Source organism: Egretta garzetta, unplaced genomic scaffold (assembly GCF_000687185.1).
Source record: "Egretta garzetta isolate BGI_Z169 unplaced genomic scaffold, ASM68718v1 scaffold43, whole genome shotgun sequence".
Taxonomy (NCBI): Eukaryota; Metazoa; Chordata; class Aves; order Pelecaniformes; family Ardeidae; genus Egretta; species Egretta garzetta.
In genome coordinates, this window is record NW_009259047.1 from 1,023,242 (window position 1) to 1,047,762 (window position 24,521).

The following is a 24,521-nucleotide window of genomic DNA, read 5'->3' on the forward strand; positions in this document are numbered from 1 at the left end:
CATTTTCATTTTTCAAAGGTGATTAAATGCACACATTACTCAGCAGATAACCACAGGTCCCTCAGCACATTTGTACTCCCCGTGTTGGGAACAGAGCCATGTGGACGTTTTTAAGGTTTATGTTTCATGTTTGGTTTTGGTTATTCAAATAATGTGCATTACACCTGCATCAGTTCACAATAAGTTTATTTTATGTGAAGAAAAGCTTTGCCATTAATGAAAAATTTCAGTAGAAAACAGTACCTCCTGCTTTCAATCTAGATTACTCAAAAGTAGAAGCTTGTATTAGTGAAAACTTCAGTAGAAACAAATCTGTAGGAAACATGTTCTTGGCACATGAAGTAAAAGCTTTAAACGCATTAAGTTTGAATAGAGTATTTACTATGCAACCGAGCTGGCAGAAAAGCCAGTTTGTAATGGCTGGTATTTGTCCTTTAAGACAATAACATGGAAGACACTTAAACCTGCTTACATAACATTAATTGTATATAAATATGGTGTCACCATAATTGACAGTCTTTATTCAGGCCAACCATCTAGTTTAGCAGTTCTAAATAAGTAATAGGCACTTTGCCTTTCTGATTTCCCCTTTCACCCATCAGCCAGTCTGAATCCATGCCAGGGATACTGTACACTGTTATCACCTAAAAAACAGAAACACATTATTATAACCTTGCCTTGCCTGGAAAAAGAATACACTCTACCTTCATGTGATTTCCAAGGCCTTAGAACTGAGATTAACCAAGGTAAATAGAGCATTTAATATAAGCATCCATGGAACATAACTTAGTGCTCATAAAAATTATTTCACTGGTCCATGGAAAAGAAGTAAATATAGTAGCATATTTTAAAGTCCCTTCTTTTCTGATGAAATTCTATTAATTACTCTTTCTTTTCTATTTTTTTTTTAATCTATAAATCTTGTAGATCACCATCAACTTAAACAAGAAATCTGAAAGAAAGTTCATTGGATCTTCAGGTGCCTGGTAGAAAGATGGGTGGCCTTGATGTGCTACACCTCAACAGAAAACTTTAGGCCACAGCTTCTAAGTCACTGTCTAGGTAAGAAAAAAGTCAAATAGAATTATTTAAGTAATGCACATTTAAAAAACCAAAAAGCCTGAAAAACTTTTTTGTGGAGGGTCTTTTTCAGGGCTAAGCTACAGTCACATTACTAGGTGGAACTCTGTTCCAGCACCCCGCTTCATTGCGTATCTCCACCTGCTTTGTATGGGCTCTCCGTGCAATTCAAGAGTGCAAATCAACTGGAACAGGAACAAACACAGTATAACCACCACCATCAAAACAAGAAGCGGTTGTATTTTCACATTCTTCCCAAATTGTAATATTTAATGTTTGAAAGACTAATTGCATCAATAACAGTGCTAAAGGTGTGGTAAGAAGATGACAGCAGAATTGCATCTTGATTGTCTAGAAAATGTTTTCACAAGCTGAGCTGGTGTAACAAATGTGAAGTCTCACTATAGCATATTAGGGTATACAGGTACAGGACAGCACTCTAAGAGCACTACTGAAGTTTAATTAAAAAAAAAAAATCAACTAACTAGATCTCTTGATGTAGCACATCTTAACTGGCTAGTCACAAGCATTCTGATTTTACTTTTAAATAATCAAGCTACATAAAAAAACCTCTTACCTCATCTGCAAGTAGTGATAATTCACTGCTGTTTGCAGCATCATAATCATAGAGAACTCTAGCTTTCCTGTTGCCACTGGACGACTTCAGTTCACTGATGCCTGAAGTAACTATTGAATTGCTTACTGAAGGCAATGAAGCAGAGGCCGAGGCCAAGACTGAGGGAGTAGAAACACTCTGCACAGGAGTTGAGGAAGACTGATTATTGTTAGAGAGGAAAGTTGATGGAAAGCTGCGGGAGAAAACAAAAAGAAAAGACTTCTGAGTGAATCAGTTCTACATGGGGAGTTACACATGCATCCATGCCTAAATTAGTATTCTTGCTTCCATCAACTACAGAATAAACACCAGCAGACAGCAGCAATAGAACAGCACTGGTATTTGTATAAACCTAAATAAAGATACTTGTTCCTGACCTGTAGTATAAATCTAGCACTGGTATTTGTATAAACCTAAAGATACTTGTTCCTGACCTGTAGTATAAATCAAACCAATATACTTTAGAAGAAATATTGCTACCATAAAAAAAAACTTGATAATTGCCTCAAAAAAAAAAAAAAAGGCAAACCCAGGAAAACACTGTTGGTCAGACTTAATTCAGACTGTATTTTAATAAACATTTCTTTTGACAGCTCTGCCAGTAGAAGTAGCCTCCACCTCCTCCCACTCATTCCTCAATTACGTGGCTAAACAAAAGATTGTGGGGGTGAACCAGATCAGGGAAACATAACACAGGTTAAAAACACAGCCTCCCTCTGAAAGAAGAAAAAACCCACAACTATTTTTGTAATCTAAATGAGTTTGTCGATTCAGCTAACTGCATGCTGTAAAACAAAAGTATTTGCTATATGAAAGATGAATTTATATCAGCTTAAGCCCCTCCTTTCTAGGTCAGGCTGCTGCTTGTTCTGTGCCAGCTGCAGCATTTGCCAGACCCTTCCATGAAGTCAATTCAACTCATTAACCTGCCTGGGAAAAAAAAAAGGGGGGGACAACAGGAAAAGTGTACAATCATCTACTAAGTTAATGAGCCAAATCACAAAAAAACTGTCATGAGAGCCAGAGCAGATACAAGGGAAAGGACAGAATAACATGGCTGAAAAGTGGAAGGAGCAGAGAGGAAAGCAAAGCAGTAAGAGATTTTGGGGCAATGGGGTAAGAGGAATGGGACAGCATGGGGGGCAATGATGAGCTGTGAGATTGGGTCACTGTCTCACATCACTCTGCCCTACATCCTGGGATGCAGTTCCATGGCAGACTAAACTTAATTATTTAGCAGTTGATGTAGTCATTCCTTGTCATCTTTGCTGCCTGCCTTTGTTCCAATGCTCGTCTGATTCTACCTTAAAAGCAGGTCATTGAAGGTTTTGAAAAGTGGCAGAGCTGATGCAGTGAAAAAGGGTCAGCAGGCAGGAGTCAGACTGAGTCAGGGTGACATGGAACTGTAGCTGCATTTCCTTCCATTCTTTCGGCCAGTCTACACATCAACTAGTCAGTCAGTTCCCACACTTAACTTCCCTTTGACACAGATGCTTTTTCACAAACATCTGGGATGTTAATGAAACATATATATATATATATATATATATTCATATATTGCCCCCCCCCTTTTTGAGTTGATTCAACAATCTAACAAAAATCAAGAAGATTGCCCAATTTCCTTCAGAACAGCTTGACAAACATGTTCACCTTGCAGTTGTATCTGTTATATCGGACTGATGACAAACAGGAGGAGTATATTGTGAAGGACAGAACTAGCCCCTTTACAGATAGATTGAACTGCATATAGAAAATCAGGTACTTTCAGGAGACTGTTGTGAGTTTAGTTAGCAGTTTACTACCATCAAAAGAAGGAAGGCCCACTTCCCCCTCTGGCTTACCTTGACCTCATTTGATCATAAAGAGCTGGTTCAACTCACCAAGAAGAGACTGCAACTCCACCAAAAACATTTTTTTCTTCATGTGCCAGATTAGTTTTTCAAATGAGTTCATCATGTTTCCTGAGCAAATCAAATGAGCAGAACAAAGGGAGGAAAAGCTAGACCCCACATTTTTCTAAGGATAACTCAGCTGTGCCTTTGTTACTTGATTAGCTGGCAGAGGGATTTAATTTTAAATGACAATCAGCTGTTTCTCAATATTGCTAAATTACTGTTTAGTATACTGCTAAACCTATTCTCTGTTAACAGAGTGTGCTGGTTTTGGCTGGGGTAGAGTTAATTTTCTTCATAGTAGCTGGGATGGGGCTATGGTTTGGATCTGTGCTGGAAACAGGGTTGATAACCCAGGGATGGTTTCAGAGCAGGGCTCACACAGAGCCAGGGCCACTTCTGCCTCTCACCCCACCCCACCAGCAATGGGCTGGGGGGGCACAAGGAGTTGGGAGGGGGCACAGCCAGGACAGCTGACCCCAACTGACCCCAGGGGTATCCCACACCATACGACATCATGCTCAGCATGTAAAGCTGGGGGGAGAAGGAAGAAGGCAGGGGGATGTCTGGAATGACAGTGTTTGTCTTCCCAGGTAACCATTACATTCCCAGGAAACCACGTGCTACAGCCCTGCTGTCCTGGGGAGCACCTGTCTGCTGATGGGAAGCTGGGAATGAATTCCTTGTTTGGCTTTGCTTGCATGTGCAGCTTCTGCTTTACCTATTAACTCGTGGGCGAGACAGACAGTTTCTCACTTTCACCCTTCCAATTCTCTTCCCCATCCCGCTGGGGGGGGGGAGGGGGGAGTGATCAAGTAGCTTTGTGAGGCTCAGTGGGGTTAAAGCACAACACACAGTAATTACTTGTAAATCATTCTGCTCAGTTCAAAGGGTCACTGGTCCATACAACTACTGGAAAAGCAAGCCAAAGCTTTATAACCGCTCTCTCAATCAGTAAAGCATTAAGTCTCACTCTTTTTGCAGAGCCATATGTTGCCACGTTACTGGAAAGCCTCAGCTATACAGAGGTTGCCTGGGATTTTTTTTGAACACTTGAGTAGTAGGAGTTTCACAGCTTGTAGAGTAGGGGACTAGTAAAGGGTAATTTGAAAAAATAATGATGCCAAAGCTTAGGCTTGGCTGTCAGGGAAGCTGAGAAAATTCAAAGTAAAAGCAGTTATCAGCAAGAAAAAAAAAAAGCCAGACTATCAGGATATTTGAAATAGATTTGTTTAGTTCATTCTCAAGAACTAAGAAAAAAAGACGAGAGTGATTTTAACCTGGGAGATTTGATTTTTTTAAGCAACCCCACAGGAAGTGGAGGCAGCAGAGGATATGTAGCTGATGCTGCCTTGAAGAGAAACATCCATAAACCCATGTCTATTTATAAAGAGACAACTGAGCACAAGTTTTCCCCCCACCTTCCCTACAGCTGACTGGAGAGTACACCAGGAGAATCTGTGCTCAGCTTTGGAACTTGAATAGTGAAGCTGGTTAGGGTTTATGCCCTAGAATCTGACCCAGGTAAAACATAACATGCATCGACTAAGATCACTGAGAACCAGGTTTCTGTTTCAAGCAACCAACTATCCCACTTAGAGGCTGAACACCTTTGGTTCACCAATGATCTCAGAACAAAATTAAGTCCCTCACAGCTCTTGGCTTTCATATGAGAAGATGGCACAATGTCATTCTTAGATGTGCAAAAAGAGCACATGTAACCCAGCACTATATGACCCTTGTTAACCCACGGAGCGCTGGCAAATGCAACCAAAACCTAGCTGAGCCACCTAAGCTATTTATTCAGTACTGTATCTGCCTACATGTAACACAGGAAGAACACTACACATATCCTGCTCACCTGCATTAATGTAATGCAAGTGCTATGCACCATACGCCTATAAACTGAGGAACTCTACCAAAACAAGGAGCACAATGCGAGACCCTATCCCAGTGCTCTCCATTGTAGTTCAGTGGGACTTCTGTGCGTGAGGAAGGAAAGACGCCCGAGATTTAATACCACTACTGTTTTAATCCACATAGGTAGAGAAACTTTTGGCTATTTGAGGCATTTAGGATTCTGCAAAGCTTCCATGCTTTTGGTCTTTTAGCAGTCATAGTAATTTTATCAAAAATACTAATCAGATCACAGACACATAAAAGATACATCCTTCTGTTTTCCTAAAGGCAGTATTTTCTTCAAATACATGTTTTTATACCTGGTAGCAGTTTACATAAATTTTAAACGAAAACAGCTGTTCTGGACATGCTAAAGCAAAGATTTTAGAGAGGCATATGTTCTTCCTTAGCTTAAGGGCATTATGCTTAAAGCTTTCTGTTTGGTAAATATACTAGGATAAGAGTACAGATTTTAAAACATCCTCTCAAAATAGTTATATAAATATACTTCATTTAATTTCTAATTTAAGAGGCGCTTGTCCTTAATCCAGTAAATGTTTATTTTCAAGCTTTCAATTCTACAACTTGCATTTATGCGCTGTCAAATTCTATAGTTGAATATTTCTTCCAATGGAACGTAACTTTAAAGCTGTAGCTTTTTTTAAAATCAGTTTTAAAGACTTTTTAAAAAGAAGTCTTTAAAATACCCATTCAAACAAACTGAGGAAAGGAAGTCAAGTGCCACAGGAATTGCAAGTCAGGAAAAGGACAAGACTCAAGAACACTTTTGTTTTTACTGCCTGGTTATGAAAAACATAAACAGAGATACTTTATAGAGACAATTACTTAGAATACACTACAGTGAACTTCTAAGTACAGATAATCTTCCAATGCATATGCTCACCTAAGTAACATGGTCTGGTATAACCCTAAGAAAGGCTGATTTGTGAAGAAGAATTAGAACAGGGAAACTTTATGAAAAGTAAGCATGTAGATCTCTACGTCACCACCAATCACAAAAAAAGGTTTACAAGCACAAGCTAACGTCAGTTTCTTCTCTTTAAAAACGCTAAACCCAAGAAACAGTAAAACTAGACAAACTTGCTCGTTCCAACGTGAGTGCTTTGGATTACTGCTTGTAGATATTATGAAGTATGTTTCTCCCTAGTTGCTGACAACCCACTTAACAACAGAGAATGCAGTTTCATTGAAAATCAGGTGGTGCCTTGTAGCAACCTAAGAGGTAGCAGGAGTTTAGGGGCAGTCCAAAAACCTTTCCCACACTGCACAGCAATTTTGAGGCACAAAGCATAAGACAATTGAAGGATTAAAAGTAAACCTCTAGAAATTCTTTTTTCTGCCCTTAGATGGGCTCACCTTCCTCAATTACCAAATATACAAGATCTCAACCCTCAAAAAGCATTAGTGCTGCATGTAGGCTTAGGGAAGTAGTTGCATGGGGCAATTACATATTAATTACCTTAGAACAGATATATTTCCTTTCAGTTCAGCACACTTATGTGTTCATCACTTACATCAGTGTCAGTTTCCCTACTATTCATAAGCACTTAGAAAAAAAAAATTTTTTTTTTCCCCCTGAAGTTTTTACAGTATTACTACCTTCCAAGTTGTTTCTGGAGATCCAACATATACTGGTAACATTGTGCATAATAGGTCATCTGAGCTTCAACAAAATCATTCAGACAGCGAAGATGATGTGCCTGTGATACAGCAAAGAATTCAAGTTTTTAGTCTGTAAAAGTACTATGCTGCATTAGAAAGACTGGTTTCCAAATCAGGTGCTAACGCCAATATTGGCACATCGGGATTTATGCCAGGTAGGCACAGTGCCTGGATTTACCAGGTAACTGGGATAAAATGTTACAAAAAACTATCATATTTGAGCACAAACAATAGGTGCTGTACAAGCATTGTGCCATTTACCTATATTGTTTCCACAACAGAATAAATATTTTAGCACATTTTTGTGGTTTCAACATTCAGTTGAGCTGATGAAAGAGAAGTTGTGTTTAAAGGATAAAAATGAAAGCTCCTGCATTCTCAATGAGGTTAACAGGAAACTAGAGTTAAATTCAGTGGATACTAAACTAGAATTAAAAAGAAAAAAATACAAAACCCACAGTAGTTTGATGCTTTAAGGCATTAAAGTGAAAACTCATAGCCCAAAGTTTCCAAGTAGCTTACTGTAGTTATTTTTAGGAAGTGCTGTGATTTTGACTTTCCCCATCGGGGTACTCACATGTGTGCTGCTGATTCCTTCCAGCAGAAGTCGGGTAATCTCCGCTTGACGGTCAAATTCACTCTGAGTAATTCGTACTTCCTGTTCAGACTAAAAGTAAGGATGCACATTAGGTATTTGCACAATGCGCTGTTACGCCTTCCGACAGCAACAGTTCCATTTTATCCAGAGCTACTCACACAAATGCATTAATCACAACATTAGCTGTTCGAAACATGTGCTTTTTCTTTGCAGATCTTTACTAGGCAAAAAAAGAGTAATTGCGTTTTGGGTTCAGAAATGTTGAGGCCCTGTATACACAACAAACAGCTTTATCATCAGACACCTACCACAGAGTCCCTCCATGCTAAAGGAAGGCATTTTTCTGCCAGCACTATTACCCCACCTCTCCCAATAATGAACCAAGCGTTCACTGGTGTAACAGTGTCTCACCAGCGGTTCGCCAGCATAGCAGTAATTTTTTTCCATACTTCAAGTTAACAGGGCTCTGAGCAAATAATTTAGGGTAAACCTCACATTATTTTTGTCAGGTAACTGCATGGCAATCAGACGTACGTAAGTCTTTGACAGTAAGTTTTAACAGGGTATTTCATAAATTAATGTCTCATACTGGCCACCAAGATACTACAACTATTACGGGCACTTGTAATTGAGGTGTTTTTAAAATAAATAAATCCGAACTGCAGAAAATGTTCTAACTCCAATTACAGTAAAATTTCTATTAAAATAACTGGATTTCAGTTTTGTATTTAAATAATTCCAATTCAGATTTACTCCTTGTTACGTATCATCATCAGCAATTTTTAAATAAGTTAACGTTATAGCAGTTTTAAAGGACTCCCATCTAGCACAAGCCAAAAATATTTTGGGGGGGGGGGGGGCAGACTTCTTCAGACAGACACAAAAAACAACAAAATAAGAGGGGAAAAAAAAAAAAAAAAGGTCTTGTAATATCTCAGATTTACTGTTCCCAGACAGAAAGTCCTCAGCCTGGAATCTGGATTACCTTACCTCAACGCTTACATGCATGTAGTACCTTGTTTCTAAAAACCAACGCAAAGGCAAAAATCTGCAGTAAGTCTAAGATACAGCAGTTACTGTTCCTGACAAAACAGAATAAGGATATGTACTTTCAGGAAACTTAATGAGGTGATACTGCTAAAAACACTGGTTTCAAAAGGATTTTATGTGTTTGCAAACATTGTGCTCTTGCGCTCCACTAATGTTAATTAATACAAAAAGTCGCATGGAAGGATCTCAATCTCCAAAACAAGGACAGAATGATGCAGTTACCCAAGGAATGTTTTTTGTGTGAAGTCACTGCAGCTGGGAGGGCTTACACATTAATTAAACAGTGAGAAAACAGCTATAGAGTACCATGTGTTTGTTTCTTAAAGCTGAGATATCCGTGTAGGTATCAAGTTACAAATGAATTAGGTTTTCAAATTTTGTTGAGGCAAGAATCTTTGTTTGGAATTTTCCTATTAAATCTAATATCAGTGAAAACCACCTGGCAGTCCCTGACAGAAACGTAAGGACAAACAGGAAAATAAGCAAATCTCATAGCCAAGAGAGGGAGAAAAGCATTCCCTTCTGTATTAGCAATATCTTCATTTCCTTTAAAAAAAATCCGAGCAAAATCATAGGTAAACCATTTGTCTGAAGATAAGCAGTCCAGTCTCTTGCTTCTCTGAAGCAAATGTGTTTCTTTTCTTCCTGCCAGGTAACTAAATACATGAGAAGAGGAACTTACAAGAAGGGGAAATATCCATCAGAATAATTCTATTTGTTTCAACAATATTTTAGCAAATCAACTACTTTCTACAAGAAAAAGCAAAGCAAGTAATGTGGTAACATGCATTAACTTAGCCAGTACATAGTGACTTTAAACACACTGCTTTACAAAAGCCCAATGTACTGGTTTTGTAGAGGTTTACATAAACTGAATTACATCATGATGTGTTTATTTGCCCATCCCTATTTTCAGTACTACTAGGTGAACAGTACCAGGACAGCGTATCTGTTCTACACCTTGTGGTAAACATGCAAAACAGCTGACTGTCAACTTGGGAAGCTTAAGGCCTCATCATCTTTGTTTCTGAACAGAATGAAGAGCTCAAAATACAAGCCTAAACCTTCCAGTGACCCCCAGCTGCAGTCATATTTTGGTTTTAGACCCACTGAGGCCTTCTGATGGTTATCTCCCATAAAGATCCCTCAAAAGGGTACTTGCTCCCCAAGTTCAGAATGTGAATCCAATTTCCGAATATGAATATTCGGAAGTTCAGAATCTCCCCAAATTTCACATAAGAACATATGATTTCTCAGAAATACTGTGCAATCCTGTAGCTAAGGGATAACACGCAATCATAAGAGTCTAGGAAATAAAATCACCTTCCTAACGCTGGTTTATTAGACAGTCTATTAGTAAAACAGTGATAATTGATATATTCATGCTACCCAATATAGCTGGGTCTCCTTCTTTCCTTTGTAGAAGAACAACAGGAGCTCCTCTTGATGCTCAAAACCCGTCTAACCTCAATGTGCTGAACACAGGCTAAAAGCCTCTGCTCTCTCCATTGACTACACCAGATATCTCAGAAGACTCTTAACAAAATTCCTATGTTTATCAAGTGTGTAACATCAGTACCTACCCCATGTTTTACAGTACAGTATTTAATATCATCTAATTCCACATTTCAGAAGGGAAGTCAAACTGAAGAAAGTGTGTCATTGACACCACAAACATCTTTTGTTCTAACTCCAAAACTCCCTATAACCGATCTAGAGATTACTGGACAGTCCGAAACCCTTGTTGGGAAGCTTCTTAGATTTAAATTGAAAACATCTATGAATCTCTTCCTCCAACTTTCAAATACAGAAGGACAGACTGCCTTTCGTGGCAATCTGGATGGATTACTGTTCCTTCGGCAGAACACGTGTGGTGTAGTTTCTCCTCAACAGCCTCCGCTTTTTATATGCTTAATAAAAAAAGGGAACCTTGAATTACATAACTTATTACAGGATTTAAAGCTTTCGGTCTCCTTTATGCTATGGTTAAGTACTTTGTATTACTTCTTTTTCTCTCCAAGACACAGTCTGTTACATTTCACTGTCCTTAAAGTTGCTTGTCATAGTCTCTAAAAAAGCAGATAGTTTTATTCATCGTTGTCTTACAGCTTCAAGATTAGTTTTCATTACAGCAGTACTGCTCCCCTGCCACCTTTTTCCCAAAATAGTACCAAGTACTCCAGCAGACAGGTTTGCTGCTTCCAAATTGTTACTTTACTTAAATAGGAAAATAATTCTCAAAATTTTGGGGATCAGAATTGACCTAACCCTCCTTTTACAGTTCAATCTCTAAACTACTCCTTCCTCCTAAACTCTCACACCTACACATATACTCCCTGTTTGCACTATAACCCACAGAAGTTGGAATAGAAAAAGCCTTCATTTATTTTCTCTCACAACCCCCAAGATTTCACCCGAAGCTCCGTATCTCAGCTTCTCATAGCAACTCCCTACATCTCCCATGGCTGCCTATCTAGCCCCCCTTTAAAAGCCCCTGCCTTCCACCTACCCTTACTTTCTATTGCTACCCTTAATTTTTATTTCCTCTCTTCCATGGAAATCCCCTAAGAAATTTCTTAACTGTTAGCACAGCTTCTCAGAGCCTGTTCCCAGAACTGCTTTGTCAGAGCCAGTGAGCCTGAGAACAGCCCTTCTCGTGGCACCAGAGCAGCAACGCTCCATTAGCTCCACCAAGTTTTTCCCCATGCAAGGGATGGCATGACAAGAGAAGGCTGCAGCCCCCACCCCAAGGGTAATGCTGTATTTATGAAGCAGCCTTCAGCCCAGGTGCAGTTTTCACCTGTGCCTACCTCCTAAGTTCAGTTGCTTAAGATAAGCACAGCATGCTCTAGTGACACTGGAGAGAAAGGCAAACAACAAAATCCTCCAAAACAGAGTTTTCTCTGAGTTTCTTCCATGCACTCCAGCATGGAGTTACTGTTCTGTGTTCTGGGTAAAAGTTGAAGATGAGTGTTTTTCAGGACAGTTTAGATTATTAGACCCCAACTTTTCTGAAAATTTTCAAATAAGCTCACTCTTAAGAGGTCATTTTAAACAGGATGCCATACCAGTAACTTTTGAGAGACAAGTCCTGTAATTCTTCTTCTGCTGTATCTTGTCACATGAGAATCATATGGCACTAAGTGACAGTTAGCCAGAAATAGTCTACTATAAAACAAGCCCCAGGCATTGTTTCACCACTGGAGTTTGAAAGGCCCTAGAGGGAACCAGCGTGTTCTGATGTGATGCATCAGGCTGCCAGCATTAGACCGAAATCAACACCACGCAATTTCCTTTATTACAGTAGACCAGCACAAGTTATGGTTTCAGAATTCTGCAATTTGTTTACTTACTTTTGTCACTTCCTCAGCCCATATCTAGTCAGCATTAAGAGTGGGGAGAAAAAACAAACAAACATACAAACTTAGACATTGGTGGTATTTTAATACAGGATGCAACCATACTTTGGCTTTTAACTACTTTCCTGTCCTTAGAACTTCACAGGGATTTGAGGAGCGCTGCAAGTCAGTTGCCCAAAGCCCTTCGTATACAATGAAACTACAATGAGTATGGATCGCACTATGTCTGTGAAATAAAGTAGATACTGAAGAGTGTATGAGTTGTAGAATTTACATGTTACGGGACTCTATTCAAAACAAGTTATTACAATATAAGACAGAACTACGTAGAAAGTGACATGAATCAGACAAACTAAACTACCTTGTGGAGGAATTTAAGTTACCTTAAGATGTTAAAATACTGGAAAACTATGGAATGCTATTCTCATTTTAACACCATGTTTAAGTAAAGACTGAAACATACAAATAAATGATTCCTCTTGCCATTTCCATTAACGGTTTCCTATTTTACAAGCATTTTTACTGAAACCTAAATTTAATTAAAAATGCTACAGAGGTATCTCAAACTGAGTATTAAAGCAGTAGTAAGTAGTACAGCAAAATCCTGGAACTGCAAGGAATTTACTCTAGAAGTTAATTACTTCAGCTTGCTGTTCCAGTTCCCTCTTGCAGTGCCTTTTTCCTTTAACCTTCATTTTCTGCAGTTGTAAGATGATGACACAATCAGGACTTGCGTCGGAAGAAATGTGCACAGCGGTTGCAGAAGCAAGTTGTAACAAACAAGTTTATTTGCTCTTTTACCTGATCACAACTGAGAAATCTGGAACACTGATTGAGATGAGACCCACTACGCTGTGCAGATCCAAGACCCAAACCAGGATAGGCTGAACAGCACAGTATGTTGCACATCATTAATTTTCCTTTTCCGCTTTCACAATTATGGCGCTAAAACCAGCTGCATTAATAAGTCCTTGCAACAAGTTTAGGATATACTGCACTAACTTAAGCCATTAATTTATGTGACATTATTCAGTTTTGGTTATTTGTAAAACATTGCTTGAAGGGAATAATTTCTAAATATTCCTGGCTATTTCACATGATTCACTCCCACTTATATTAAAAAAATAGGGAAATTAAATAATTCCTTTCCCTCCAATGAGCAAAATTACTTTCAGAACTGATTAAAAAAAAAATCAACTCCTTTGCATCCCAAGTTTACATTCATAAAGGCATAGAAATTAGAATGTAATACTGTGTACTTCGGACTATCAGAAATATTCCAATAAAACCAACAATCAATACTGTTACTGACATAAGTGTATTGTGTACACTATACCAGTCCAGTTTGGAATGGAAAGCGTCTGAAACAAGACCAAATGAGTTGGATAGCAAGAGGAAACATTTGATAGGAAAATGAATGAACACAGGAGGCCAACAAACCTTTAGCCATTTTACATGCAGCAAGTTGAGCACGTAAGAGACATTTACCATAATGTTATTCTCTTCAGGCTGAGAGGTGTTTAGTTGCTTAAGTGCATAGATAAGAGACAAAAGCAAGTTACAACACTGTGAATATAGCAGGTGAACAGATTATCGGCACAAAGCACTGCAAGCAAGGCTGTGAACTGAATATAGATAAGTAAAACAGTTTAGATTTCCATTTTAAATACTGATCTAAGCTACTTTAGTCATACAGTAAGCATAGGAGAACGCCATTTCATCAAATATGTAACATTTTTAAAATGGGAAAAATAATCAAATATAGGTACAATTTATCACTCTATCCTGTCAAAGACAGTAGTGAAACATGAACTTTTGCATCATAACTCAATACACTTCGCTAACCTATCAGTTCAGCACTGTTCATCAGATACCTTCCTTCATAAATAAGTGAGCCAGCAGAAGATGAAACATTTGCATCACCCGTATAGCCAGGTTAGTCCTCATTTCTATATTGCAGAGGATAAAGCAGAGATGCAGTTTTTTCACTTCTCTGGGAATTCTACAATCCAATACTTCTTAAATATGCACACTGCTGGTAAGATGTAATTAAAATTGAAGTATTGGCAAGGTAGCCAAGTAAGAGGCCTAGAGTTTCATGCTCTACCAGCACTAAATTATTTGTGAATAAAACCATGAATTACTTCCTATATAACTAAGACTGGTAAAGGAGTAGCAGCAGCAACTGGCAATAATTTTGTCCAAGCACCAAGCTCTGGATGATTACACCATTGATGCAACTAAAACTCAAGTATAAAGCCTTTCTTTTAATACTAAGCTCAAGCGGAACGATTTCCCTATGGTCTTTCTATTGCTTTAGAAAGTAATGTATATACCTGCTACCACCCCCACAAGGAAATTAAGAACCAACTTTTTTTTTTTTATTTTAAACTTAACTCCAAACAAATCCAAGCAAAGGAATAGTTTACCATCCATCACTTCCCAGTTTCACTACTAACTGACTAAAATCTCCCTCTGTGCTCCATTGTTAGTCTTACAAATTAAGAAAGCTTGACAAGTAGAGAAGTAACTGTTTTGCATAAAATTTACATAATATAAGGAAAAATGCATGCACGGACTTAAGAAATAAAGTTTAAATACACGGGGACTGTGCACATGACATGGAGGACTGAGACACAGAAGCAGAACTGTCAGGTAGAGATTATGTTGGTATTTTAAGCAGGATCACCATCTCAAAGACGCGAGGTGCTTCATCTACAAGGCTCAGTCTCAGAGATGACGCTTCTAAAGTCTTTCAGGACAGCAATCTATTTGGAAAAGCCAGCAAAATCTGACAGTCCCACTTCTGCCTCTTCATCATGCACACAATCCCTGTATATTTAAATTGTCTGTGTTCCTTCAGCACCTGCATGCATGACCCCTACTGCATTAAGCATTATGGGAAAAATCATTTCACTATCCATCATCAACTGCTGCACTTTTAGGAATGCAGTCAAAAGACACCTATGAAAATACGATAAGCATACCCTGCTGACATTGCGTACATTCAATTATCTATTCCTCCACTTAGAGTCATTTTAAGAGTTTAAAATGCAAAAGCTTTTTAGTTCATAGTAATTTTAATCTCCTTGAACAGACATTTCTTAAGGGAATAAGAACAGTTAAGAAATGTAAATTTGAGAGTCTCACCCTGTTCGGTGGTGTGAAGTAGTAAACAACATAGAAAGAATAGACTACAAATATTTTTATTATAGAAGTTAAGTAAGTCTAGATCAGTTCATCAGTTGGAAGTAATTTACATATGTTTCGCCACTTGAAGAGATTCAAATCCCAGAACTTGACCTCTGAATGATTTCTATTTACAACCATCTTGGCAGATTGTAACAAGTCATTTTTGGCAGTATAACCTCATCTAGTATAGAACAAGGGTAGAGTATTTACTTGGTTCAAGTAAGTTCAGCTTGATGGAATATCTAGAAATAGAAAACTAACACCTTGATCAGCAATTCGCTTCCATTTCCTTGTGTTCCACTGAGGCATTTCTTACAAAGTATCTAGAAGAACAGTGTGGGTAAGAAGCTAGGGCTGGAAACATAACCAAGCAGTCAAGTTTATATATCAGTAAGTTTGAAAGTTATGGACAAATTAAAAAAAAATAAAAATCTACTTACTGCAGCTCGAGCTTCTGCAACTTTTGCCTTCTTCAATCTGGTTTTTGCTGCATCCAAATCTAGTCTTTTATTCTGTAATAGTTTACGTTCTTTCTGCAAGTGAATTAAGTTAGTTCATGAGAATAGGTACACATACTCAAAGGAAAAAGCCTGTCTGCTCGGAATTTTTTTTAATGAAGTATCACATACAAAAAGGTTCTTCAGAGAGGCAGAATTGGATCCTAATTATTCGCACACATTTTATACTCAAGATACATACTTTTGATAGAACAGTAGTTACAAAAAACAAGTTCTCAGAATTATTTTGATTTTACCTGGTCAAAAGGAAAGAAAATACACCAAAGGCACAAATTCTACCTTTTTCTACATAACTTCGAGGAATGCAATAATGCACAATCATCTACTATTTAATATTAAAGATCTACAATTACAATTGTTGTGAAATGCTGAAGAATTCACAATTCAACTTACAGTAATAGTTTTGTAGTCTCCTTCAATAAAGTTTCTTAGGGGAGTGAGAAAGTTTATAGCAGAAGTTTGAATTAGTTCTCTGTCTGCTGTCCCAATTCGCTTTTGTGTTTCTCCACATTTAATGAGTGCATTTCCTGCAAAGGAAAAAAAAATACTAGTTTCATAGGGATTCAGGCAGATGGTTAACAAAACAAGTCTCTACAGGCAGGAAAGTTTACTTTGAAAGATAATCCAATGCCATCACAAGGGCTTTCAAAAGAAATCTGAATCAGCTACAAAAGAAAGCAAAAACACCCAGAAAAAAACAAAAACCCACACGCACCCAAAAAAAAAACCAAACACCCAAAGCAAACAAACCTACACACCAAACCAAAGCATTTTTATTAATAACAATCACAAGTCAAGGCAAGATTTCAATGAGAATACAGCATTGTAGAAGCGGCACTATGGCAACTCCATTGTGAACACCTATTTTAGAACTGGTTATCATACCTACTTACTTTAATCCAACAGCCTCCTCTCCTTATACCACATTTTTGTTTAAGTCAGGAGTAGTAGCAAGGAAAAAGCTCACATATCTACTGTAAAATAATGTGCTTTTTCCTGCCCCCATCAACTCCAACTTCTAAATATGCATTTGCACATTAACTAAGTTTTCAGAGAACTAACATACTTTGTGACACCACATGAAAGCGTGTATCTCTCTATGCTATGTTACTTACTTGAATTCTAAAAATTCTGGAGGTTAAGGGACAGTGTACCTGTAAGCACAACTCTATTTGATGTTAAAAAGCAAGACTTGAGGCTGATAATCAGAAGGAAGGCCACAGAAAACAGCATAAAACCACGTGGAAATAAGAGGAACAAAGCCTGCTGTTACTGATTTTGTATCCGTAAGTCTTCTATAAAACATTTACCTTTTTTTTTAAGTGCACTTTCCTTCTTTTGAAAAGGAACCCCATTATTTCCAGATATAAAGAACTCATTCTTCCCAGAACAAAGGTTTTCCCTCCCACTGCAATTTTGAAGAAAGTAGCTAAAGAGAGCTAACTGTCAGACTTTGATTGCACACTACATTATATATACAGACACCTATGCATTTCAGTTGGTTAAGTTATATTAACAGCTAAATCTGTTATCAGCAACTTTAAGAGTTGTAGAGAACACTAGAATTAGACTTTATAATTAATGCCAGTGTAAAAACATTAGATATAACACCCCCAACCCTCCTGTCATAGGTATAGAAATTTGCTGGAGAGGGAAGGAAATTTATGTTCTGTTCTACGCTCATCTTCAGCAAAATATCATATATTAAGAAAAGCAGGAATACTGTAGAGTTAGAGAGATTTCTTACTAAAGAAGCTAATTTCGTATAACGTTTTTACTCTGCACCACAAATAAAATGCATAAATGTTGTCAGATGTGGCAATGTGTTCCTTTAACGAGGAAACTAAATTCCAGAACTGTTTCTTCTGGTAAGAAAATTATCCATCCATAAAGACTGTTATCATTCCAACAGTTGGTCCTATTTCTCCATTTGTATAGAAACCGCATCCTTGACCTCCTAATGCTCAAAGTTATACAGCAAGTCATCTCAAACTGATACAAAAGTCATTGAACTGTGTTATCTAGAGGAAGACAAGAAATATAATTTTATATTGTTAAGAAAAACTAGATCTGTGCATTTTCCCCTCCTTTATTTCTGCAACACAAGACGTGTTTTGCTTCTACTTACCATAGGCTGTTCCTGGGCCAAATTCATTCCCAGCATCAATCATATACTGGCCTAGTAACTCTGGATTATTCATGCGACTTGGTGCTTTGCGGTCCAGCTTCTCATAGACAAATTCTTCTATTCTGGCATCTAAAAAAATGTTTATTTGAAATAATTACTGTCATTCAAAACACAAGTTAAAAATAAAAACAAAAAAAAAAAAAGAAAGGAAAAGAAAAAATAATTTCAAAATCCAGACACTAAACTCAATATTAAGTGAACAATGTTAAGCTGAAGATACTGTTCTTGGAAACTGTATTCCATGTTTGTCATACTATGTTCCAGTGTTGCTTAGAGCCATCTGCGGAAGTGAAAAATTATACATCTCCTCTCCCTCCTATCAGTGTATTTATAGTTTTTCAAAGTTTTGTCCAGAAGTCTTCTTTGTAAGAGCAGAATAGAACACTTCTCCTTAACAAAACCAAACAGTCTTTTCTCCCCCTCCAGGAAAAAATTGTGAAAATTGCTCACTAGAATTTGAAGTGTAGGAATTAAGTTCAACAACTGCTGTAGGTTCCTTATTAAGATATTTTGAAAGTTTGGTAGCCCCAGAAAATACATCCTCTCTTTCCCACTCCCCCGGTTCCTCAAAATGTTCTCAAACAAACCACTAAAGATATGAGAAAGTATTTAATTTCATATAAATCCCTAGTTTGAGCAAAAAAATTATCAGAAAACCCTGTCATGATTATATGATCATTAATATCCATCTATTAATACTAAGCCACAGTATGCTTCTTAGGTGAAAAAGCCTCACAGACATCCAACAGGGACACTATTAATCGCAATAGCAAACCCCTCAGATACAACACCCTATTTCTCTGACCAATTGTTTTGGCTTCGTAATTAGCTCACTTTATTTATGCAGTCATTACGAACTAATTTCAGCCTGCAATAGTACAGACAACCACAAAGACACCCTCCAATGAACAAACCTGCCACTTTGATGCAACCAAAAATAAAACTGTTAATTAGACAACTTTCATCAGCACTGGATTAAATAACTACTCTCTCATGAAGGTCAGAAAAATTAACCTGACACAGACAAACATGGGTACCAGTGGATGAACCAAAAATTATCCAAATTCATTGATATTTCTTTATCCATAATTTTTATTTTTGACTAAATGACAAGAGAACTGAAAAGTAATCTAAAATTATTGGACTGTTACATGGGTCTGAGCTAAAGCTACAGTTAAAACTGTGACTGAAAGTCTTTTTTCCTCTCCCAAATGGGGTCACTCCGTTAACAACCAAAAGGTCTCTACAGCATGCGATAGTCCTCCCAAGCAGGCTGCCAACCAGCTGAAGTTACATTCACAGACGAAGACCACTGCTTAATACTGAATATTTTTAGCTATCAGAAAACAGACTGGTCAGCATAACTGAGATACTACCATATAGTATCCTTCTACTGAATCTTCCTCACACAGTTCTACCAGCCTACAGTTCATGATTCAATATTCTACAATTACAAATTTCTGAAAAAGTCAATACATATTGCAAATACTGAATTAAATTAACAAGATGACTATTTCCTCTGGTCTAGACAAAAGCAGAAATTTCAGCTGGAATATTCTGTAAGTTCTATTGCATCCTTCCCACAGGATTATTTATGTTGGGTTTTATGTTTGGTTTTTAAATACTGCTTTTATGCAACTAAAGGATGCAACAGAATTCCAAAATAATACTTCAAAGATCAGCATTATAAAGAATTTATTTATTTGGCATTGAAAAAGTGCTATCAGTGCACAGATAACTAGGATGCGAGTCTGAAATTGAAATCCTCAACATTACCGGTTATAGCAGCAATTTCAGAAACAAATAAAATTAACACACCAGAAAACTATGTTTCTTCTACGTATGTTTTTTTCTGTTATTGTTACAGTAAGAGATTCGCCAGTGATGGAAACATATTTGAAACTTTATTGTATTGCCCAAGTATGGTGTACAAAATGCTGGCAAATGATAAAGACTCAGCATCTGGAGAAAATCATCCTTTATTAAAGGAATTGTTAAAGACAGGCATTTCAGTTCATCTTGCCTGCTTCAAGCTGAATTGTATTGTGCAGACAGTTTAATAAAATAGTAATGAAATTTCTTGAGCTACTACACTTCAGAGTTCTCACAGCTACCTAAGATTTCTGGAATTAGAGTGGGAAACTCAGTTAAACAGGAAACGACTCAAAAAACACTCAACCTGAGACTGACCAGAGTATGGAACCAGTGCGATAGTTTGAAGAGCTCTGTCTAAAGCTTTTCACATATGAAGAGTTAAATTACCACCAGCAATTGGTACTTCTGTGTGTTTCTGATTCCGAGTAGCTCTCCAAAATGTGCTTTCCCTAACGCTAGCCTTCAAATTTAGTCATAACTTATGCAATACCTATTGCAGTAAACATTTGCATTGGCAAATCTATTAATTAAGAAGTTGCAAACAAAAACTCAAAGGGCTCCTTACTTGGATTTGGCTGCAATAATACTTCTGTTTGTTTCATTATTTTTTCTGTCCACAGTTTTGTGCATTCTGCTTTGCTGAGAAGGTTCTCCAGGTGAGCATCCAGTTCAGTCTTCTCTGCTTGACCAAGCTTTTCTTCCGTGAACTATAAGTTAGTCAGGTTGAAAATACTTAGTTAGTTCACAGAAATAATTTCCCAGGACAAGTTTAAAACACTAACTATTCACTCATACTAGGTGCAGATCATGTTTTCAAAGATGTAACCCTTATCCAGTCATCAAAAATCTAAGGATAAATTTGAAAGTTAAGTTCAACAACACACTCTTACTATCGGGGGGGGGAAAAAAAAGAAAAAAAGGTGAGAGTGTGCTAATCAGACAGAGACAAGGAAAGTAATTTGCAACATTATGAAGAAATCCTCTGCTCTACTTGGTACTGAGAGTTCTCACTTGAATCATTTTTGTCCAGTTTTGCACATTGCTCCTTGAAACATGAGCCAAAAGGAAAGACAGTCCAGAGGTAACAAAGGCAATTAAAAGGTTACTTCAACCTTGTATGTTTTGCAGTTAAGTTTGTCCCTTCTTCCACAGTAAAACCTGAAGACAACAGACTCTCGTTGCAGCTACCTTTAACATGTTTAAAACAAATTTGTCCTGTCTACAGCAAACAGGACAAAAAGTAGAGAGTTTAAACTTCAGGATGAAGATTTAAATTTGAATTATACATTAGAGAAAGCTTTTAAAGACAAGGATTAAAAGGCTTCCCTGGGAAGTAGTGGAATATATATCTTTGGGTGTGGGGTATGTTTTGCTTTTTAGAACAGGACAAATCAACGTTTGATGAACTGTTTAGATATAACTGATCCTGTTATGCCTTACAGAAATGGTAAGATGACCTCTGCTGTTCTCTTTGAAGCTGCATTTTCAGTGACAATGAGCATTTCACATCAGGGAACCAAGCGAAACCGGAACCGAGGGTGTTGCCTGCCTCTCTTCAGAGCAGTAGTTCCTCACGACAACGATGATCTCATCACTTGACAGCATGTTCAAAGTCAGGCATTTCCAGAAGAACCTGGCTTACGATTAAATGCCTAACAACTTTACCAGTTAAGAACGTAATAGGACTGGAAGCATTTTTGACTGTCAAACTTTGTTCTTAGAAAGTTCTTTGCTGGGATATTTAAACTTGCAGTAAGAAACAAAAATACAGGCCAAGTAAATTGCATTGTCTGAGTTTGGTTTAATTTCCATTTCTTATAGAATAAAAGCAACTTTGATAGTACGTACATCCGAAGTCTAGACAAATGCCGAAGCATTCTCTGTTCCACATGAAAGTAACAGAAAGTCCAGTTGCAGTATAGGGAAGAATGGAATTTATTTATGGAGGTGTTACTACCACTGCTTAAAAGGCTCTTTAAAAAGATGTCAGGTAGTGTAAGCTGTTCTCAAAAACTTTGTACAGATCCATCATAATACAGTATTAATGGTTTTGAAATTATTTGAGAGTATATGAGTATTTGTATATCAAATGGGCTTTCCTATTAATATTTCCATAAGTCTTCTCAGCAGCATGAAGATTGCAATGTTAGATTTCACATATACACTTAAAGGAAAAAACTTAATTTTAGTGCTACTGAGCAGCATGGTAAATAGTAGTTTGACAGAAGTATGGTTTCCAGCATTAATGTGATGCAGCAATGCTGCCATTCTGATTTCCCATCTCTGTTACCCACCCCGAAACCTAAATTTGAGTTGGTCTTTCTGTTTTACGTCTTTTTTCAGACAGTACTCCATCCCTTAAGGATAAGAACAAAGTAAGGAAGGTGGTGCGATGAATCAGGAATTTTTCTTCTGCTTAGAAAAACTGTTCCAAGATAAGCAGATACCAATGATTTTCTACTTTGATTAGAACTCTAAAAGGTTTGTTTTCCTTTTTATTAAAGCTTAAAACATGTCATACAGAGATGCTTAATGTAAGCACTTGCTGAAACAAATCATATCAGCAGGCCATCTAATCCATCCATCTTTATTGAATACAAAATGCATACACAAGTAGCCTGAATGTGACCAGCACACGCAGAAGGAAATTGCCCTGTTTTGTATACAACTGGGTTGTCATAGCCCAATCGACATTCCAAGTCTACACTGCAAAATTGCTAGAAGGAGAAATTACATTAAGATAAGCCTCTAACTTCAGGCAGAAGTCATGAACAGTAAAAGCATTTCTGCTACCAAAGAGTAAAAGCCCAGCTCGTTCCTGACCGCTACGCAGGCAGCTTGTCGATTACAGAGCCTGGCAAGAGGAAGGACTCACATTCCTCTTGCTACACGCTATGGCATTATTTATTTCACCTCAAATACCACTAACTATAAAGATTTGCTACTTTGTTCCACAAATCGCAACTACTGCAAGACTGACTGAGGACGACTCCTTCAAAGCCTTTCCTGCCTGCCAGAAGGAAGGGTAGGCTTTGGATGAAGATGGCCAGCCGGCTTCATTTTTCTGTAGATCAACTAGAATACAGCAACCTGAACACAGTATAATCTCATCCACAGGAGGAGGAGGTTTCCTGGAAGATGAACATCATGTGGTTTTAGGTAAAACAGCCCCAACCCCCCTGTAACAGAAAAGTCTGATAAACCTGTGAAACACTAACAAGATGTTCACCATCTTGTAAAACAGCTGAAGTAGAGTTGAAAAGGAAGCTTTAAGTGGTTTTCCTACATACTGTTTTACACTGCTGAACTGTTTCATAGGGTTTGGTGGGGTTTTTTGTTTCTAATATCCCAAAGCAATTAGTGTCAGGTCATACCACGTCATCAAATGATGCCTGAATGTAAGAGTTTAACTCAATATACAGAACTGTAGTTTTTACTGGAGAACACAAAATCTACACCCAGATGATGATAAAAAAAAATTCCACAAAATTATTACCCCATAGTCTTACCTGTAGGCCTTGCATAGTAACTTACAAAACACAGGGGAAGCAACAGTAACACACAGAACATGAGTTACTCAGATTATAAAAACACGTTACGGATTTGCTCCTGCCCCTCAATGGCTTCATTACACTTCTAATTTTAGGGGAAAACAGCAACTGGTAAAGCAAAATTATTACTTCCACATTTCTGCTGAATTTTAGGTTAGATTAAGCATATAACCAATGTAGCTATTCAGATGTAAGCCAGCAATGCAGACAGAGCATACTGGAGTAAACCACAGTTCACACCACCTTTAAACCATGACACACTGCAGAAACCTAGGGTAGATTTAGTGCAGTAAACTGATTTACACATGAAAAGTCAAGATAGAAGAGACTAAATCACAAGGTTAGGACCACGGGATCTTACAACGAAGGGTGGACAGCATCTCCCTTTTTTCTTTGTCCAGCAAGAAAAGGGAAAGGGGTAGAGGCTGGAAAGGAAGAGATGGTCTGAGAAACATATAGACCTGGAAGAAACCAGGGTGGGAAGGGGCAGGGGGGAGGAAAAAAGGATGGAAAGACTTCGATCACAGAAAGAAGCCACAAGGACTGCTTTAAGTTCATTTAAATTTGAACAACAATGTTTTCTGATGAGTTTGCACTTTCAGAGCTCTGCTGTGCTGCCGATCATTGGTTCCGCTTGAATATTGAGATTTAGGGCAATACATCAGACCGATCAGACCAGACAACAGCTTCAATCACGTTCCAAACCTGTCTGCGACCCAGCGAGAACTCGTGAGAGACCGAAGTGGATTGCTACACACTGCTTGGATGTCCGCCTGCCGACAGGAAATCTGGTCAGGTTTGATTATGCGAAGAAAGGGGATTACGGCTCAAGACAACAGCTAAGGAACAAAGGCCAATTACAGAGCCCTCAGCGTGCAGAAAGGGGAAGAGCGATTCGGAAACAATGGGCTACCAAACAAGCTTAAAAACGATACTAACGCTCGAACAAACCCCAAAAGCCCAAGCAGACAAGACGCTTTCACGTGTCGCATCAGAGCTCGAATTCTACCGAGCAGGCGG

General features: G+C 37.9%; 1 protein-coding gene across 1 annotated transcript; it reads right to left on the reverse strand.

The window, feature by feature from the left end:
- Positions 1–204: 204 nt before the first annotated feature.
- Positions 205–20,697, reverse strand: SH3GLB1 (SH3 domain containing GRB2 like, endophilin B1). Its single transcript, XM_009635080.2, has 8 exons — positions 20,516–20,697; positions 18,016–18,144; positions 16,281–16,414; positions 15,810–15,902; positions 7,748–7,837; positions 7,108–7,208; positions 1,658–1,889; positions 205–644 (listed from the first exon to the last, which is right to left on the reverse strand). Exons 1-8 carry the CDS (start codon positions 20,550–20,552, stop codon positions 537–539), a joined length of 924 nt encoding a protein of 307 aa, XP_009633375.1. The 5' UTR covers positions 20,553–20,697; the 3' UTR covers positions 205–536.
- Between the last annotated feature and the right edge of the window lie 3,824 nt (positions 20,698–24,521).

Bases quoted from the DNA above. Each gene is read 5' to 3' on its own strand.
- SH3GLB1 (XM_009635080.2), bottom strand. From the start codon at position 20,552: ATGAAACAAACAGAAGTATTATTGCAGCCAAATCCAA. The intron at 15,903-16,280 runs GTAAGTTGAATT...ATTCACTTGCAG, and splicing joins GAGACTACAAAACTATTACT to AAAGAACGTAAACTATTACA. The intron at 645-1,657 runs GTAAGAGGTTTT...TCTGTTTTTTAG, and splicing joins TATCACTACTTGCAGATGAG to GTGATAACAGTGTACAGTAT.